Source organism: Coenobita brevimanus, chromosome 39 (assembly GCF_032717465.1).
Source record: "Coenobita brevimanus isolate Jiangsu-jjx chromosome 39, ASM3271746v2, whole genome shotgun sequence".
Classification (NCBI taxonomy): domain Eukaryota; kingdom Metazoa; phylum Arthropoda; class Malacostraca; order Decapoda; family Coenobitidae; genus Coenobita; species Coenobita brevimanus.
In genome coordinates, this window is record NC_136992.1 from 25,694,046 (window position 1) to 25,714,735 (window position 20,690).

At 41.8% G+C, this 20,690-nt stretch overlaps 1 protein-coding gene across 1 annotated transcript in view; it reads right to left on the reverse strand.

Annotated features, from left to right (window-relative positions):
- dre4 (SPT16 homolog, facilitates chromatin remodeling subunit dre4) overlaps window positions 1-20,690 on the reverse strand; it is a 249,825-nt gene that overhangs the window by 22,043 nt on the left and 207,092 nt on the right. The window contains exons 20-22 of the mRNA XM_080270162.1: window positions 17,007-17,178; window positions 10,220-10,373; window positions 9,269-9,319 (exon numbers count right to left, since the gene is read on the reverse strand). Of these exons, the coding sequence (XP_080126288.1) occupies window positions 9,269-9,319; window positions 10,220-10,373; window positions 17,007-17,178 (377 nt within the window). The remainder of the gene's footprint in view (window positions 1-9,268; window positions 9,320-10,219; window positions 10,374-17,006; window positions 17,179-20,690) is intronic.

Here is a 20,690-nt window from a genome sequence, read left to right on the forward strand (position 1 = left end):
TTTACCTAAAATGATAAACTATTTCATTATTAAAATCTAACATACTTTTGCAATAATTTTTGTTCTGAAGTATTTAATTAATACTAATGACAACTGAATTCTTCAAAAATACCAATAATTAGTAAATAATGAAGAATGTATTCTCCAGTATTTCCTCACATAATACAGTAAATGTGTTCCTAAAAACTATCCTGCTGAATGATATTCCTTTAAGTGAAGGCTATGTTCAAGCATGAGAGACTTTTTCCACAAATATTTAAATAACCACAGTCAGTGCACTGCAAGTATCAAAACATATCTGATGCTGCGACTGGGTATCTACGTATGTAATAAATGTTGAAGACCTTAATATGACTGCTTAATAATGAAAGCTGACATGCTGCAAAGTGTTCTAACATTAATTACTGGCTGGATAGTAAAAACTTTTTAAATACGAGATGTTCAATAAGGAATTACTGTATAGGTTTTTGTATTATTTACTTATACTGTACATACTGCCATAAAATACAGCTAACAACACTAAACATAAAATAAGGTATGAAAAAGGTCATTAACATTTTCAATGCCTGGTTTTCTCCCATGAACAAAATCACCAGGTGAAGGTCAGAACAAAATACCTATGTACATTCTGAGTAGCTAAAGGGTTAGCTGAGATGGCTTTTAACCCTTCCAATCCCTTGAGGTATTTTTCAATTTATTCTTGCTACCTTTGGGTGACTTTACTCAGTGAGTGAAATCAGGTCGTGAAGGGGTTAATAAAGACTGTTTCTGACCCCAGCAAGAATAAAACAAAAAATACATCAAGGCTGCAAAAGAATCCTGGTTTTCTCATTACTCTATACATTATACAACATATCCAATGAAATAGTAACTGAACTGCAGTGACACATGACTATGAAAGAAACATATCTGATGAATACAACGCATTTTTTCTTTCTTTTTCTTTCTTTTTTTTTTTTTTTAAGCACTGAGCATCATAACGTATTATCAATGTTACACCCGCTATCTGCATACAGCTTTATATAGCTTGAGACATTTTCAAACTGGAAGGGTTTGCCATTGCCAACACTAACCCTTCCACTACTTAAAAAAAAAAAAAAAAAAAAAAAAAGGAGGGGGGGGGGAGGTGGTACATCCTCAAGCAGAAGGGGTTTACACAATCTTGCTAAATGAAGCACATCAATCAATCTATCTATCTATCAATCCATCATCCAACCCCCTGTTGCTCAATTAGAAATGTGCAGGCCTGGGGTATGGCTATTTTATCGCAACATTTAAGGAGAGGGTGACCAGTTGCTAACCCCTGAGTTACACTGTTATCTCCAACCACTCCAAAGACTTAAAAGCTTATGGGCCACTCCAGCTGGAGTGCTTATCCCACCAAACCACCAGGCAACACAGACCAGCATAAAGGAATATGACAAGCATCATGCATTCTGTTTTTTGTCTCACTTGTTTCCGATGCATAAACTGTGCCATTTAAAAATTAATACAAATTAAATCAGAGAATAAATTTAAGTACATCAATCACATAATATTTTTTATCTTATTCTTGATGGCTCCAAAACAAGTTTATTCGACATAAGGAAATCTCTTGTTGTGGAGAGAATAATGAAGTCTGCATCCATCCTCTCCAGTTTAAAGTCTCTTCAAAGCTGAATACAAATATCTGGTGGTAACAAGAATAAACCATAAAAGACTGCACCATATTGAGGAGGTTAAATGATACAAAATATCCATTCCTTCAATACACTGTCATTTTTCTTTTAGCCTTGCTAGCTACCCAAAATTTTATTCAATTCTGGACAAGCTTTTCTAACTATATGGTACTAATAAATGTTATCTTCATTAACCCATTCAATACAAGAGGCCTTTGCAGAACTGAATATAATAATCTGGAATTTGCAACAATCATATATATAATTTGTCATCAGACTGATGGAGTTCAGTTACAGTGACATAAGACATTAACCTCCTCAATACATCATTTTACTCTTGCTACCACTGCACAAATAAATTCAGCTGTGAGGGCAATTTTCAAACTGCAGGAGTTATGTAGCATTTACTAACCCCTTCATTACTTACAGTCCACTTTAAGCTGAATAAAATTATCTGTAGTGAAAAAAAAAAAAAAAAAAAAAAAAAAAAAAAATTGTATGGGGATAGCTAAGATTAAACTTCCTTTTCTTTATGCAAGTATAATGATGGTTACATTCAACAGCACAGGATTTATTCATCGGTACAAGTCAGCACTTAATGAACCTTTACTGTGTTTAAAATGCTTCCCAGTCAACCCAATCCAACAGTATACTCTGATACGCTATACCGATACACTGTATTTCAAGTAACACAGTAAACTCTCCTTATAACAAACTTTACTATTTCTTCTTTTCTGAATCAAACCTCATCCCATCATTTAGGTGGAGGGGAAAAAAAAATCCAGAATGATGATGAAAGAACTCTAGAGCAAATAAACATTTTCTGTTTCATATACATGAAAAAAGTCATTATATACTGAATAAGGCAGATGAGGCCGACTGACTGACTGACCACCAGAACATGACAGTTTTGCTTGAGGTATACTGTACCATAATACGTCCACAGATAATTAAAACACAATATGTGAACATTTACAGTACTTTAATGTATCTAATTAACTTGAGCAGCTGTACACACACACACACAATGTACACATGCGCACATGCATGCGGACGCACGTGCGCGCATGCACACACACACAAAGGGTTCGTAAAATTTATATGACTATCGAACATTGCACTTAATGACCCACTGTTCCCCCTGTTGCCAGCTGCCTGTTACTCAGACAGTTTACTGTATTTAGAAACCAATTCTTAATATAGTAAAGTTTTGGCCAATAAAGTAGAGTTAGTCCTGATTTAAGTTGTTTCATTATTAAATTACTGATAAAATGCCACCCAGTCCTTACCTTCTGGTTACTTGTGATTCATTATATAGTTGCTCTGAAGTTTTATTTCTACTGTCTTATTAACCCCTTAACCGCGGGGCGTCACTTTTGTGACGCTCAGGCGCAACAGATCAAACCACGGGGCGTCACTTTTGTGATTCTGTGTTATTTTGAATTCACCCGGGCTTTCAAGTGGTGACTTGTATCATCTATCAGTACTGGCAGTGTCCAACAATACTCAGTGCTGCTAATGTCATCTGTGCTCCCATTCATTGTTGACAATTTAGCCATTTTTCACCGTTCTTGACTCCCCTCTCTACCTTCCCTCCATTACCCTCTCCTCTCACCTGCCTGGCCACGCCACACTAGGCAAATCTTCCTCAGATTTTTCCACTGATATCATCCACTGAAATCAACCCTATGCCCTATTCTTATACAAAATAATATATATAAAGAAATAAGGTAACTGATAGTGCCATACACCTGGAATTGGCTAATTATCACCGGTCAAGACCCCACATGTACTCGTTCGCTAATTTTCCCTGTTTATTTCCCCTTGAAATATGCCATATGACCTATTCTCGTAATAAAAATACATATAAGAAAGGAAGGGAGAAGCCTAAGTGATATTTACATTCACCTGGAACTACCTAATTTATTATGTATTGTCTAGATTTCCTGCCAATCATTTCATAGCATATAAATCAGCAGTTGTCACGACACTGACATTATCAACCCTTGGCTGCCCATATACGCCACGTCATTCAGTTCAGTGTCGTCTTTTGAGGTGAAACCACGTTTCACTTGTGTCCCTCCATTTCTGCCGCTTCTGCGCCCATTGCAAAGCACCCTGTGACCTCTACCCCTACTAAACCTTGTGTGGGAAGCAGTAAAGGACTAAGTGACTCTGCTGTGGTACATGAACTGGCTGAATTATCGATGATAATGATGGATAGTGACTTTGATCTTTCGGGTGAATCGTGTGATGAGCCTGGGGAGGAAATCGTGAAAGCAACTGCCAGTATGAGTGCTTCAGTGTCCCAAGTTCGTCCTGGCTCCAAGGAAAAGGAGCCCTTAGTGCAGCAAGGGAAGGAATTTGGGAAGAGAGTGAAGAGGAGGCGGGTTAGCCCCGGAACAATGGCCCCACGTGACCCAGCCCGCCATGAGTCCCGAGGTGAATCACCTCCCCACTCTCCCAGCCCCACTTCACTAATATCTTCCATCTCTTCAGCGGAAATTTCTCCTGAGTCTTCGTCGTCGGAGTCTCCACCAGCACTTACGGTGAAGGCAGGTCGTAGGGGACGAGGTAAATCCCTGACTCGTCGTAAAAGTAGAGTAGCATCTAGAGTAAGGGCTGCTAGTGGTACACTGCAACCTAGGGTCAGTCGGAGTGACCTTGAAACGGCCCAGTCTGCCTCACAACCACCCTCACCCAGTTTACACTGCCACGAGAGGGAACCCTGGATGCCTTCGCGTGGATGGAAGGTTCCGATTTCGTCCCTGAACAACTCCACTTTGACGAGAGTTCCTCAGGGATACAGCCTGCCTTCACTCTTGACGAGGATGCTGAGTGTGTGGACTACCTTTTGGCTTCCCTTGATGACGAAGTCATGCAGTACATATGTGAACAGACCAACAGGTACAAGTCACAACGTGCTGCAAGTGGTGCAGGTGCAGCGAAAATGCAACTGTGGACTATGCTTGGAGTGCAAGAACTGTATGTGTTCTTCGCCCTCATGCTTCTCATGCCCCATTCAAAGAAGCATGGGTCCATGGACCCCTTACTACCCTCACCCACCTTCAGTAAGTACATGGCCAGAGATCGCTTCCATAACATCATGGGAAACCTGCATTTCACCAACAATGATGTAACTTCCCAGACTGACCCACTCTGGAAGATCCGGGAGATTCTGAACAGACTGAAGAATAAATTTATGTAATTCTTCCACCCATTTCAGAAGGTTGTCATACACGAATCCTCGACTCTGTTCAGAGGACGTCTGAGGTTCGTACAGTACATTCCAAGCAAACGTTATCAGTTTGGAATCCAGTTCTTTGTACTGTGTGACTGTAAACAGGGTACATCCTTGACTTCGTCGTCTATTCAGCCAGCACTGTCGATCTAGACAAAACACACCCCTTTGGCTTCTCAGGCTGTGTAGTGAAAGTGCTGCTTGAATGGTATTTTGGTGGAAATCATGTGCTGTATATTGACAACTATTATACAGCATTGAAACTTGCTAAATACCTTTCAGAGCATGGCATCGGCTCCTGTGGCAATGTCAAGAGCAATTGTCCCCACTTCCCCAAATTCCCCGAAGCAGGAAATTCGCAGTGAGGAGACGTGCACCTACGCAAGTCTGAGAAGATGCTGGCAATGCGGTGGCATGACAAGAGGGTCGTGCACGTGCTCACCACCGTACACAAGGGGGAACTGAAAGACAGTGAGAAGGTCGACTGTAGGACAGGCAAACCTGTGATGAAACCTGATGCTGTCATCAACTGCAATATCAACATGCGGCTGGTGGACAAGTCCGACACGATGATTGGAGAGATCGACTGCCTCAGGAAGAATACTAGGTGGTACAGGAAAGTGTTTCTGCATCTCACTGACATGACGATGCTGAACGCCTTCACCCTGTACAAGATGAAGGTAAAGCCACCTAAGTCCTTCTCCCTGAGGTTGTTCACCAGGACCTGTGTTCAGTAGCTGCTTGAGAGGTATGGCAGGGTGACAGCAACAGCTCCAAGGCGCCATTCTGTTAGACTTCCTGACAGACTTGAGCAGAGGGCATATATGGATCGGCACAGACTGGTGCAAATGCCTGCCACAACGATGAGGAAGGCTGCGATCTCCAGGTGCCAGGTGTGTGCACATACCACCAGACGCACATCAGAGCACAAACGCACCTCTTGGCAGTGCACTGAGTGCCAGGTTCCCCTCTGCGTAACATGTTTCTTTGATTACCACAGCCTGAAGCAGTTCTAAAACAGTGCAAGTGGAAATGTAAATAATGTGTAAATTGCATGTGAAAGCAATGGATGTAAATATGACTGAACAGTGGAATATAGTTTTATATGTTACTGCAAGTGACAGTGCATAACATAGTGTAAATAAAATAGAAGTGTAAATAATGTTAATACAATAGAAAATGTAAATAGAAATGTAAATAATTAGTAATATAAGAATATGAGTATAAATACTTGGAGTATTGACAGTGAAAGTGAAAGCTTCACTCCCTACACAGTTTACTGAATGAGAAAGTGAATGCCTGGAGTGAATATAAACTACTATTACTGAAGGAAACTTATGGATAAATACTGTAGATATATATAAGTGTAATAAAGTACTAGGAATATAAAGTGTGAGTGTGTTTATAAATAATAAATGACAGAATACCAGAGGGGAACGAGAGCGGGTGGGAAGCTCATACGAGCTCGTAATTTACATTGCTTTCACAGTGTTTTTTTTTTTGGAGTATGGATTCCAAACTACTTGAAAATCATAGAATAGTGTTTCCAGTGATAATATCAGGCTCTGGTAATCATATTACGGGTTGTCGGGAAGTGTAAAGTGGAGACTTTGTTACCCAACTTCAGAAGTCTCCACAAGTCCTACGGTAGTCAACGAAGGAGCAACAAACATCTCAGAAGAAAGCTGAAGGTATGTGTCATAAGCAAATGTAATTATAATATTCTAGGACTGATAACTGATTTTTGGCAAATATTTTTTAAAAGTTGGTCAGATCGCGAATATCCCCGTGGGACGTGCAAGGACTGCCTCCGACATCCCCGCAGTTAAGGGGTTAATGAACCCTAAATAGCTTCAATTAACACAGCATGTTGCAAGCAGCCACTCAGCATTAAATAAGGACTAACTGTACATCACATATTGCCATAAGGCACCACACATGGCGTGTCATCTTTTTTTTTTTTTCACTCTCTCTCTCTCTCTTTTTCTCCTCCTAAGACTGGGTGACTGGAACAACCATATATTAATGATGTTCATGCACCACCAGCTTACACTTAAAAGCATTATAAAATATCTCCTTCAATCCAAAGAAATATTTGTTTTATTTTTGCTACTTCATGACAAATTTATTCAGCTTAGACTACACGAATTGGAGGGAGGTTAGATAAATAGTTCCTTTAGTAAGGGGACTTCTCATAAGTGGAATAAAAGCATCTGGTAGCTGGAAGACTAAAATAAACAACAGATCATTAGACTGATTGAAAGGAGATAAAGAATTTCCAATAAATGGGCCAACCATATCAACAAAGAGGCATATGTAGAAGGACAAAGCACACTGAGAAAGAAATCCATTCTTACATAAACTGCAAACACCTACTAACATCTACTAAAAATGAACTGTCAGTTTAAGCAGTTCCCAAATATTACTGAATAATAAAACTTTCTGATAAAATAATAACACTGTGATAAATACCCACCGTCATTCATGCCTTGGCAGTAACAAGCGATGCTGAACTGAATGAACTAAATATTACAACAATGACAAACTTGTTTATGATTCTATTGACTCTTATTTCACACTAACTCAAAAATATCATTATTAACCCTTGGAGAGGCTGCTTGGTTGACCACATTTTAGTACAGCAGTGTCACAATATCACAGCCAATAATATAACCAAGTGGTCTTTCATGATTTTTGAATACCATAAATGAACATGACCTGTGTTTCAATGTAATTTAGAACAAATGTATTTCAGTGTAATTCATGAGATATAATTCAAGAAAACTATTTCAATGTAATGTACGAGAACAGCTGTATTTCAATGTAATGCATGAAAACAGCTGTATTTCACTGTAATGCATAAGAACAGCTGTACTTCACTGTAATGCATGAGAACAGCTGTATTTCAATGTAATGCATGGGAACAGCTGCATTACAAAGCAATGCATGAGAAGTTGTATTTCACTATAATGCGTGAGAACAGCTGTTGTATCTCACTGTAATGCATGAGGACAGTTGTATTTCAATGTAATGCATGAGGACAGCTGTACAGTATTTCAATGTAATGCATGAGGACAGCTGTATTTCACTGTAATGCATGAAAACAGCTGTATTCCAATGTAATGCATGGGAACTGCTGCATTTCCATGCAATTCATGAGAAATGGTGTCTGTGCCAATTTATTATTCCTATCATAGTATTTAAGCATATTCTCAGAAGCATTACTGTAAATATGAAATGTGGCTACAGGCTTTGTAGCTAACCAGCCACGCAATCATCATTCTTAGGCAGGTAATTCAGCCACAAGTAAATCAAAGTCCAGTATGAGACTCTCACACAGTTACAAATTTCATTTGTATTGTCATATCATTTATAACGGTTCCAACATCATTGCACGCATAGCCTTGGTCACCTAATGGAGGCTCTTCACACTGCTTGATCTCTGGCATCCTCCCTATTCAGTCCATTATCTCTGAGCTCATACACTAAGATCTCATCCCAGGTCATTTTTGGTTTGACTTTCAACCTTACCCTCGACATTTACACCTCACCTTCGGCACCCAGTTGTCATCTTCCATTCACTCAACATGCCTAAACTATCTCAAGTCAAGAAAAAGAGCAGTGGAAATGAGTTACTTGATAGGAGCATGTTGAGTTATATGGAGAGAGAGACTGGCAAATGAGGAAGTGAGGGAGAGTTGTGGTGTGGATGTGGGCGCAACAGAAAACATAAGGAAAAACACATTGAGGTGGTTTGGTCACATGGAGAGGATGGAGAGCGAGAGAGAAGGAAAGTGTATGTAAGGTAAAGGGGTGGAGAGGGAGGGGGAGGCTGAGGATGAGATGGAGGGATGGAGTGGAGACGTAATGAGAGAGGGGTGTGTGACCAGGGGGTAAGGCAGCGAAATGGCTGAGGACAGGGTGACATGGAGATGATCTGTTTGTGGCCACCCCTTATGGGATCAAGGGATCTGGCAATAGATTGACAGAACCCTACTTCATCTCACCTGTGAGTGGGAAAAAGAGGCAGAATTATGGTGATAATGATTATGCTAGGGAGAAAAAAAAAATTGCTGGAGGGGAAAAAAAAAATGTCACTGGGTCAACCATGGGCCTTTGTAAACTTACTCAAAGGGTTAATCCTGAGATATTTCAGACAATGCTGAACATACAAGTTAACAGCAGTGTGTGCTTATTGAAGAAGACTGCATAATACACCACTATACTATATTAATAGCTTGAAAGCATCTGTGATTATGCATTGTTCCAAGCTAGAACTCCATCATTCTAGTTAAAGGCTTCAGTAAAGAAATGTGTAAATTGTGCAATGCATTACTGAGCAAGAAAATAAAGTGGTAAGTCTATTTACTTGCTCATCCGCTTGTCCTTGCTGAGTTTCGCTGAGGACTTGCGGTTTAATCTGAAACGCAACATTTATATAATCCACACAAGAAAAGCCAGCACTCCGTTGCTACTAAAATATAAACAAAGTCAACGTGGCATTGAATTCTTGATGTTTTGCTTTAACAAACAGTTTGAAACACTTCAACCCTCATCATACCTTCCAAGGATTTAAACCATACACATGATATCAGTTTAACCTACTAAGGCCTGATTTTATTCCGCTATAGGATAGGCTTTTTGAAAATGAAGGTTCACATACAGGTTTAGAAAATCCAATCAATATGAAAGGCCTTTCTTAGGCTGAATAAAATCATCTGGCAGCAGCAACAATATAATAAAGTCTCCCTGATTCATGATAAATGTGTTAACCCCTTCAAATCAGTGACATATTTCTTTAATGCCTGCTAACTCTGGACCAATTTATTTTACTCTGGATGGATGTCTACGACTGAAAGGGCTAACGATGGCTGTATCTCATACCACTAGTCCAAAAAACTCACTACCAAGCTGAATACAATCATCAAAGGTATAAAGAATAAAATGAAAAAGATGTCATCTGGCTGTAATGGCTAGGGTAAGGCCACTGCTGTTACAAAACTCCCCAACCTGTTAGGGATTACACAGTCTTGATTTAAATCCCTTGGAAAGTACTGTAATACCATGATCAAAAGTTCACAGACACTTCCTTACCAGCAGTGGCAATGGAAGATGTTACTTGAAATATTTTGGGGAAAGCAATGGGAGGGGGGGGGGGAGTATAAAATGGAAGGATACCATTTGACATTCATGGAGGAATATGAAATATGGAAGGCAGGACAAACTCTGGCTGGCGATTCTCTGCGAACTTTTGCTTGTATTAGACGAGGCTATATTTAATGCCATCCCATGCTAAGCTACTTGAAAAACTATATATCACCTTTTGTGGTCATTATATTTGTCACGGTAACTGCCTCCTTTGCCTTTCTTTTTGGTGTATTCATCTTCAAAGTCATTCCTTTCCCGGTCAGCCTCTGCAGCCTCCCTCTCAAGATCAGACCAATCCTTGCCCGATTCCTCACTGCTTCCAAGATCTGTTGACACATCATCATCGTCATTAATTTCAGTTCTATATTAATTTCCCATGGAGTGCAGTTCAAATGAGATCACCTAACAGTACTCCTTCACCTTACTCTGTTTTATGTCAGCTCTAGTACTACCTTTGGATCTCAAATTGGTACACACAACTTCATCCCATGTCTTCCATAATCCACCTCTCCATGGACAACCAGGCAACTCTAAACCTATAAACCTCCTCTCTATACTCCTCTGGTCCAGGCTCTCAGCATTTGTAAGCAGAGTATGAAGATGAAAACTGGCCGAAAAAATTTATAGTATGTCCCTTTCCGCATATGTCATCAGTAAATTACAAAAGCATTGCCTATTAAGTTCCAATAAAATCAATTTACAAATTTCCCCCTATTTACAGTACCTTTATATATATACAGTATATATATATATATATATATATATATATATATATATATATATATATATATATATATAAAGTTGTGATATAAAAAAAATCCCTGACATGTTGCTGTTGATCAACCCTGGTCTGTCTAATTGAGCAGACCTATCAACCACAGGCAAGCAACCAACCCTGCAGGCCTGTCTCATGCTGTGAACCAATGTCCCCCTGCAGTTGACAGTGTATCACTGGAAAAGTGTGGTGATCTGGTTCCTTGACAGACACTGCACTTGTGTTGCTCCACCCAGTCAGCAAGGACACCACTGAAGGCTCCACATCACCCTGTTATCTGGTTATATAGTTACCAGCCAATGCTACAATTGGTTTCCTGGGTTACAGGAAACCATTAGGCTTGTCACTCAGTGCTGAGGCACCCTTTAGTGGAAAGAAGAATAATAAAGTGATATGAAAGGAACGGAAAAATAGGTAGAAAGCAGGGCACACAGGCAGAATGGTAAAGGTGAAGAAGTAGGTAGCACTACATCAAATAAGTGGATGACGGTTGCCACTACCTACCATCCTGGCAAGTAACAAGGACTTTCAATATAAATGTAAATATGGATAGCCGACCACCATCGAGTAAACCTAAGAAAACTTACGATGGTCTTACAAAATTGCCTTAGGATAAAGTGACTGAACTGAGACACTGTCAGAAAACATGCAGAAAGTACAGCTGTCATCACAAGTAAACGAGGCTGACAAATGCAAGTATGCATAGTCAAAAAAAAAAAAAAAAAAAAAAAAAAAAAAAAAATATCTGTGCACACTTTTTCCATGGATGGGGTAATAAAAGAGACACAAGGTAGGGCAGTGGATGTTAAAGTGGTCCTAATGAGAGAGGGCAGTGTTTGGAAACTCCCTGTACTGTTGTTTGCAGATGATACTGTGTTGTTAAGCGAAGACAATGGGGAGCTGCAAGGCTTGGTTGACGAGTTTGGGAAAGCGTGTAAGAAACGGAATCTACAGGTGAATGTAGGGAAGAGTAAAGTTATGGTCTTCGAGAGAGGTGAAGTCAGTGAATGTACAGTGAGGCTGGATGATGAGGAAATAGAAAATGTGAGTACGTTTAAGTACTTGGGTAGTGTGATGAGTAAGGATGGAAGTTTGGAGGGTGAAGTGCTTGAAAGGGTACAACAAGGAAGAAAGGTTGCTGGTTCCTTGAAGGCAGTGATTAGAAACAGGGAAGTGAGCGTGGAAGTGAAAACGTTATTACATGACAGTATTGTGATACCAACTCTAAGGTATGGAAGTGAAGCTTGGACTTTGTTGGAGGGACACAAGTCAAGAGTGAGAGCAGTGGAAATGAGTTATTTAAGAGGAGCCTGTGGAGTCACATGGAGAGATAGATTGACAAATGAGGATGTGAAGGAGCATTGTAGTGTGGATGTGGATGTGATAGGAAGTGTTAGGAGAAACACATTGAGGTGGTTTGGCCATGTGGAGAGGATGGAGAGTGAGAGACTGACGAGGAGAGTGTATGTGAGTGAGGTGGAGGGGGAGAGACAGAGGGGAAGGCCAAGGATGAGGTGGAGGGATGGAGCGGAGAGGTATATGAGAGAGGGGGGTGCGAATTGGGAGCAGGGCAGTGATATGGCGGGGGACAGAGTGACGTGGAGGAGATTTGTTTGTGGCCGCCCCATATAAGGAATTAAGGCATCTGGCAATAAACAGATAGATAGACAGACTTTCTGCAAAGAAATCTGATACCACAGATGATGAGTTTTGGAATCCTACACTGGTAAACTTGCTTTCATGTGAAAGTAATATATCTCTCACTTGCAACAATCTAATCTGTACTGGCTGGGGGGGGGGGGGGGATGGCAGGATGGCAGATACAGTGATGGCCCTTGGATTTTGACTGAAGGTGCCATGGGACAGATGTCTGGCAGTGTGTGGTTGGGGGGAGGGGGGGCTAGAAGGTATGTCTGGGTTGGCTGCTAGGATACTGAGAGCCTCTGGAAATAATGGAGTGAGGAAAGGTGATGCCATGGAAGGAGGAAATTACTGAGGCATAATGGTTTTAGACTACATAATGAAGGTAATGGAGAGAGTTCTGGAAGGAAGAGTGAATACTGATGAGATGCAGTTTTGGTTTATGCCAAGAAATGGGACCAATGATGCAGTATTCATTGTCTGACAGCTTCTGGAAAAATATACAAGAAGGAAGACAGAACTGTACTTTGTTTTTGTAGATGTGGAAAAGACTGTTGAGTGCCCAGGGAGGTGGTGAGTTGTGCAATGAGAAAGCTTGGGATTGAGAAGTGGTTGGCAAGTGTGGTTATGGCAATATATATATGAGGATGCTTCCACCCAGGTGGAAGTGAACCAACTTTTGAGTAGTGAGTTTCCCGTTAATGTTAGTGTGCATCAGGGTCAGTGTTCACTCCCTTATGGTTTCTCATGGTGCTTGTAGCTCTCTCACTTGATTTCAGAAATGGACTCCCATGGGAGATTCTGTATGCTGAGGACTTGGTTTGGTCATGGAGAATGAGAGGGCAGCAAAGGAAAGATTTACGAAGAGGAGAGATGGAACTGGGTACATGGGCTTTCGGGTTGCTGTTGTTGATCAACCCCAGTCTGCCTAGATGAGCAGACCCATCAACTTCAGGCAAGCAATTGTCGCTGCAGGGCCCTCCCAGGCAATAAACTGATGCTCCCTTGTGACTGACAATGCCTCGCCGCATCAGGGCATGGGGAAAAGCAGGTTTGACAGTAAGCATGGACAACATAAAAATGATAGTATCAAGGGAAGGTGGCAGTAATGTCAAAGCAGAGTGACTGTGGCCAACTGCAGTTTACCAGAAGGGTGTGGGAAGTAACTCCACACTGTGCAGCATTTGTGATAAGTGGGTGCAAAACAGAAGTATGGTATCAGAGGTGGGCTACAAAATAATGCTGACATTATGTGTCCAGTGTGTAGAGGGTAGCATGCAAAGGCAGAGAGGTAGGGAAAGATTCATATTCTTGAAGAGTCTCTTTAACGTGGGATGGAGTTTTGCTATTTGGGAGACATGATATATACTGGGAACAGGGCTGGAACTAGGTCAGTGGCAAAGGTTAGGAGTGGCTGGAAAAAGTACAGGGAGTTGTTGCCCCCCCTGACATTAAGAGTGCTCTCCCACCATGCTATGGGGTCCTTGTATGCAGTATGTATTAGAAGTACAATGCTGTTTGGTAGTGAGACTTGGGCAGTAGAGGAAGAGGATAATTGTAGGCTTAAATGTCCACAGATGATAATAATTAGATGGATGTGTAATGCACCCTTGAATGACAGGCCTGGGAAGTTAGGACTGTGAATGAATAGTAGAGAGGAAGGATGTGACCTGAATATATTAGTGTTATAATGAGAAGGGATAGACTGAGATGGCTTGGGCATATGGAGAGTATGGAGGATGACAACTGGGTGTGAAGAGTGAGACATGAGCGTTAAACATATGGAGGATGACGACTGGGTGTGGAGAGTGAGACGAGAGTGTTAAACATATGGAGGATGACAACCGGGTGTGGAGAGTGAGACGTGAGTGTTAAACATATGGAGGATGACAACTGGGTGTGGAGAGTGAGACATGAGCGTTAAATGTAGAGAAGTGAGAGGGAGGCTGGGGGGGGGAAATAAGCTCACTGAGCATGCTAGAGAGTGAGCAATGTGAAGAGCTACCATTAGGTGACCAAAGCCGACGCATGCAAAATAGGATGGTGCCCGTAGAAATGAATGAACAACAGTTATTACGTGCATAGTTAGTCAATAATGGATTGATTGTGGGTCTTCCAAGGCTATACTGTTGATTTGGGATGTTAACAATATGTTAACCCCAACTTCCCACCCTCCAAAGTTGTTCGCTATTCATTATAAAGATGATTTTTTTTTTTTTTTTTTTTTTTTTTTTTTTTTTAAAAGTGTCCGACTCTGGGCATAGGCTTCACAGCCTGCTATCAAGGCCCAGCAGTCCTCCTACATACCATACACCTCTACATGTCACCAATTCGGCGCTAACACCCACCGTCCATATTGAATACATGCTAGGGCTGTCTCATACAGGACTGGTGTATTGGTATTAGCGGGGGTATTTTTACGACATGTCGGCGCGTCTTCCGGTAGATCAGTAAAGCCTGATTTAATGAAATTCAAATCCTTAAACTGTTCCCTGCCCCAGCCGGGATTCGAACCTGGGTGCGTTAGGACTGCAGGCCATCTCTCTACCGATTAAGCCACCGCCTCCCCATCAGAAATGCTTGTTTCTATACTTTAAATCCCTATATCATGAACTAAAGCCATGTCTTATTTATCCTACAATGGCATTTCTTAACGCCAAGAATGAGATACTGTTTTCAGGAATGTGAATGTATAGTAATCACTCAATTATCAGGACACTCTGTATCCGAATGTTAGGCCTTGGCTCTATTATGACAGTATCCAGATTTCTTTGTCTGTATCCGAACATAAAATTTCCGACATGGCTGGCTGGGCGGCCAACAAAATAAAAAAATCGGTTGTGTGGCCGGCTGGCCTCTCTGACCACATGTGAGTAATAGACTGCAACCCACAAGTTGAGCAAAAATGGCCATCCGCCTCCTCACCGAACGGTCAAAGTCCCCCGGCTGCCGAGATCACTCGAATGCTCCTGGCCGCAGCCACCTAATAGACCCTAACCCACAAGCTGAGCAAAAATGGCCATCTGCCTCGCTATCGAATGGTCAAAGTCACCTGACCTGTCTCTCAAGCCGCATGCTGGTTAAAGAACCTAACCCACCAGCTGTGCAAAAATGGCTGTCCACCTCCCTACCGAATGATCAAAGTCACCTAGTCTCTCGAGCTGTGCACTGGTAAAAGAACCTAACTCACCAGCTGAACAAAAATGGCCATCTGCCTCCCTACCAAATGATCAAAGTTGCCTGGCCGGCCTCTCAAGCCACGCACTGGTGAAAGAACTTAACTCATCAGTTGAGCAAAAATAACTGACTGCCACCCTACAGAATGAACAAAGACTCCTGGCCGGCCTCTTGACCAGCGCACTGGTAATATAACCTAACCCACCAGCTGAGTAAAAATGGCTGTCTGTCTCCCTACCAAATGGTCAAAGTCACCTGGCCAGCTGGTAGAGACATGGCAATGCTGTGCTCAGTGGAAGGTACCACACGTCCCCACTCATTGTCCAGTTCCAACAGTTGGAGGAGGAAAGTTCTCCGACATTTTTTAAGTGATTACGTTGGCCACTAGACCACATGGAATCACTGTACACCAGCTACTGTACAGAGTAGCAATTATGACGCCTACCTGCCATTCACTGGAAGGAAAGCACTGTACAGTACAGTACAGTACTAAATTTTGTTTTGTAACCTTCATTTTCTTCATTTACTTATTTGGGGATTTTTGTTGTTCACACATTGTTTTCTTAGTGTCTAGCATTACACTGGATATTCCCACGTGTGTTTTGATGTCTAAATAACTGAAAGACTGAAGAACACTGCCACAATTAGAAGGGATACTGTACATATAGATAAGGCATTGCTCCATACCCGGATTTCGTCCGTATCCAGACATACTGATGGCTCTATTACACTAGATAATCAAGGGATTACTGTAATGGAAACGAAGTGCTCCTGTGCAATACAAGCTCCTCTATGTGTCTTAGTTACTCCACACACCAGCATTATCCATGAACCTCCATGGTTCAACAAATTTTACTCACTACAAAAATCTATTTACTAAGCTGGGTGGTAACCATATAACCAAATTATGGCACCTGGTGGTTTAGTGGGTAACTGCCGTGCTCCAATCGGATTGAGCCTGTGTAGGTTTATATCCAAATGGTGGTTGGGGTTTACTGCTCAAGTAATGCCACTCAGGGATGAGTGAGGCTGGTCACTCTCATCTTGAACGTCAGGCCCAACTTGCCTAGCCCCAGGCTCCTATGCTCCTCTTGGGGCAATATAGGATTGGATGATGGAAGGATGGATGGATTATTATTCTTATTTTTAGCACTACTCCAGAAATCAAACCTCTACAAAGTCATCTCTCTGACAGGGGTGTTCTCACCAGCCCAGCAGACTTCCAGGCACTCTGTACTAACAAAAGGCAATGATTTTCCCATTCTGATGGCAAAAAAGAAACTAACAGCTAAAATGGGGGAGTGGGATGAATGAGGTAAAGTCCAGAATCCTCGAACCCCTTTCTAGATCTGTCACAGCACTTTACCTTCACTGTAATCTGAGTCTGATATTTCTGACTCTCCAGAGTAGTCTTCACTTTCCTCCTCTGAACCCAACTCCTCATCTGAGGGGGCATAAGCTCCATCTTCCTCTGAATCCTCCTCTTCCTCCTCCTCATTCTCCTCGTCTGAATCAGGATCAAGGAATGACCAACCTCCCTGCAAAAGGCGTTGTAAATCATGGTTGAATGTTATCTCTGTCTTACCCAACATTCAAGTGGGAGAAGAGGTCATGATTCTCATGATGAGCGAACTCTGTCTCAACAGCCTCACTGTTCTCCATCTGATACTAAGGGCAATAAATTTTTTAAGGAATTCTGGTATTATGCAACCTGGAACATTTTCATCATCATCGTCATCTGGACCTCCTTTCCCACCCAAAGGCAGGGTGAGGAGTAGCAATGTCCAGACAGCACAACCTTGCCCAATCCAAATAGGCCACACTTCCATTCACTCATCATTCAAGCTCGCAGAATCCTGGCTCCACCGGATACACCAAAACATTCACCACATTCTGCAGCATCACACAGCGTATCTGATTGAGTCAATCCGGATGCTGCCACGCTCACAAGGGGTGCCAAAATCCCTGATCACACATTTCTCCTCACAAAATTCATCCAGCCAGCTCGATCTCTTGTCAGTTCCCTAGCCTCACCGACTTCCAAACCTCTCTTCCTCACACACTCATCCACCATATCTCTCCACCTTCTCCTTGGCCTACCTTGCCTCCTCCCTCCTTCAAATTCGCTCAGGTATACCTTTTTCACCACTCTATTGTTATCCATTCTCTCCACATGACCATACCATCTCAGGACACTCTCTTCGATTCTGGTGTCCACAGACTTCCTCACTCCACACCTTTCACGAATCACATTATTTCGTATCCTATCCACCCTCTGTACTCCACATACATTCCTCAGCAGTCCCATCTCCACTGCTCTTACTCTTGACTTTTCATTTTCATGCCACACCATAGTCTCACACCCATATGTTAGAGTTGGCACTAACACTCCCTCATCTAAGTCTCATGCAGCTGCAACACTCAAGCCACGTTTCTTATCAAGGCTTTCATTGCACCAGCCACTTTTCTTCCTTGTGTCACTCTACTTTCCACTTCTTTTGCACATTTTCCTCTCTTTTCTATCACTGTACCCAAGTATTTGAACTCTCTCACCAATTCCAGTCTTTATCCATTCACTGTGACATCACACTGGGAGTCACCTTCTCTCTCAATAACATCACTTTACTTTTCTCTACATTTACTCTCAAGGCACGATGCTCACAGACATCAGCAAAACTCTGCACTAGCCTACCAAGTTCTTGTTCGGTACTTGCAAGCAGTACTGCATCATCAGCATACAACAAATTTGAGATATTCCATCCATCACCAGCGCCATCCCTCTCTCCATTACTCATGTTTTTACTTCTCTCATCATCCCATCCATATATATATATTGAACAACCATGGGGACATCACTCAACCTTGTCGCACGTCCACACCAATCGTGAACCACTCACTTAGATGCCCATTAACCCTTACACATGCTTTGCCACCATCATAAAAACTCCTGACAGCACCTAACAGCTTACCATCTACACCATACATGCACAAACTTTCCATAATCCCTCTCTGTCTACTTTGTCGTATGCTTTTTCCAGATCCATGAATGCCATAAACACCTTATGGTCCTTCTCACAAGCCTTCTCTGCTATCTGTCTCACTGCAAATACTTGATCCACACATTGTCTGCCACTCCTAAAGCCACCCTGTTCATCACTCACTAGGATTTCTGATATCTCTCTTACTTTCTCTATGATAATTCTTCCACATATCTTCCCTACCACACTCAATAAACTTATGCCACGATAATTCTTGCACTCACTTCGCTCACCTTTATTTTTGTACATGGGTACAATCACAGCCTTTTTCCACTCTGCAGGCACAGTTTCACTCATCCATGCCTTCTTACATATCTCCAACAAGCACTTCATTCCACACTCTCCACTAAACTTCAGAATCTCTGCATACACCTCATCAACCCCAACTGTTTTCCCATTTTTCAGCCGTTTCACAGCGCTCTTCACCTGTGCGAGTGTCATGTCTCCTGGCACTGCATTCCTTCTCTGCACACCCCCAAAACCAATCATGTTTACAGCTGCTCTGCTCTCTCTATTCCCGTTCATCAGGCTTTCAAAATATTCTTTCCATCTGGTCCTTACTTCATCTCCATGGGTTAGTAACCTACCACCTGCATCCTCCACACCGTCACATTTCTTTCCGTTTTCACCTCTACATTTCCGCACCTCTTTCCAGAATAACTTCCTATTTTCAGAGTAGTTCGCATTCATTTTTCTTCCCAAATCATCATTTACCTCTTCCTTTTTCTTCTTCACTAGTCTCTTTACATGCTTCTTGCTCTCGATATACACAGTTCTTATTTCAATGAACCCCTATCCTGTAACCACTTTAGCCATTTCTTCCTCTTTTCCTCCACTGCTCTCTCAACCTCCTCATCCCACCATGCCATACCCTTCTTTTTTGTTGATACTCTTGCCACACCACACACCACTTTAGCATTCCTAACCAAGCAATCCCTATATGCATTCCACAGGCTGTCCAGATCCAGTTAATTCCAGTTCACTGATTCTAACTCGTCCTCTACTTTGGTCCTGTAATCATCTGCCATTTCTTTGATCCTCAGCTTCTCGACTTTCAGTCTTTCGCAACTTGTAATAGTAATTATCAAGTTACTTCTTTCTTATTTAGTGTTTCTTGAGAAAACACACTAAACCCTCAATATAAAAATAGCAACTGGACAGAAGCTCATGTTATATGTGGTAACTTTTTTCATTCGATGCTTGGAAGGAGGAGAGGGACTACAATTAACCGCAATTTGGTATGTTATAAATTATAAATTCTGTTCAATGGATGCACAACAGATGGACGTATTCAAACTATTGTACTTCAATATTCTGTGGGTTTATATGTGCCTCGATAATGCACAGGTAACTACTACATACTTTATTTTTACCCAATAATATACTACAGAAAAATAACTAAAGTGCACTTGCTAGTTTCGCAAAATATACTTTCACGAATAGCAGTTTCGCGACACAAAGAAATGTTCCTCTGCATGGAGTCTCGCCATTTTACTGAGAGTTTCGCGAGCACCAGCAGCGAGTGATCGCAAGCATGCGCATCTCCTCAGTGACTTGTTCACAACACTGGTGAGCTTCATGAGTGCCCACTGGGTTTTGAGGGCTTTGATGTTGAGGCATCAGGAAGTGGTGGCGTGGGGGACTCAACAGTGGTGACAGGGAGCAGGGAGGAGGCAGGTGGGGTAAACATATGCTTTATTTGAGGCAGTAGAGGCACCTCACTAATTCCATTCATATTCCTGCAGTTTTTTTTCTGTATTTTTCTGACTATTTTCAGGGTGGTAAATGAGCTCTTCCTGCTGAAGAATTTCTCACTGTTTTTATCATCATGTTCCTAAGCTGTACCTACGATTGTTTGTTTACAGCGTAATGGAAGAAATCTCAACGTACTGAAGGGTGGATTTTGTTTCTCAAATTTCCAAACAGATGCAAGGTTAGGTTAATTTAATTATTAGGTAGTTAAGCTACGTTAGCTTAGATTTAGTTAAATACTTTGGTTAGGACAGTCCTTC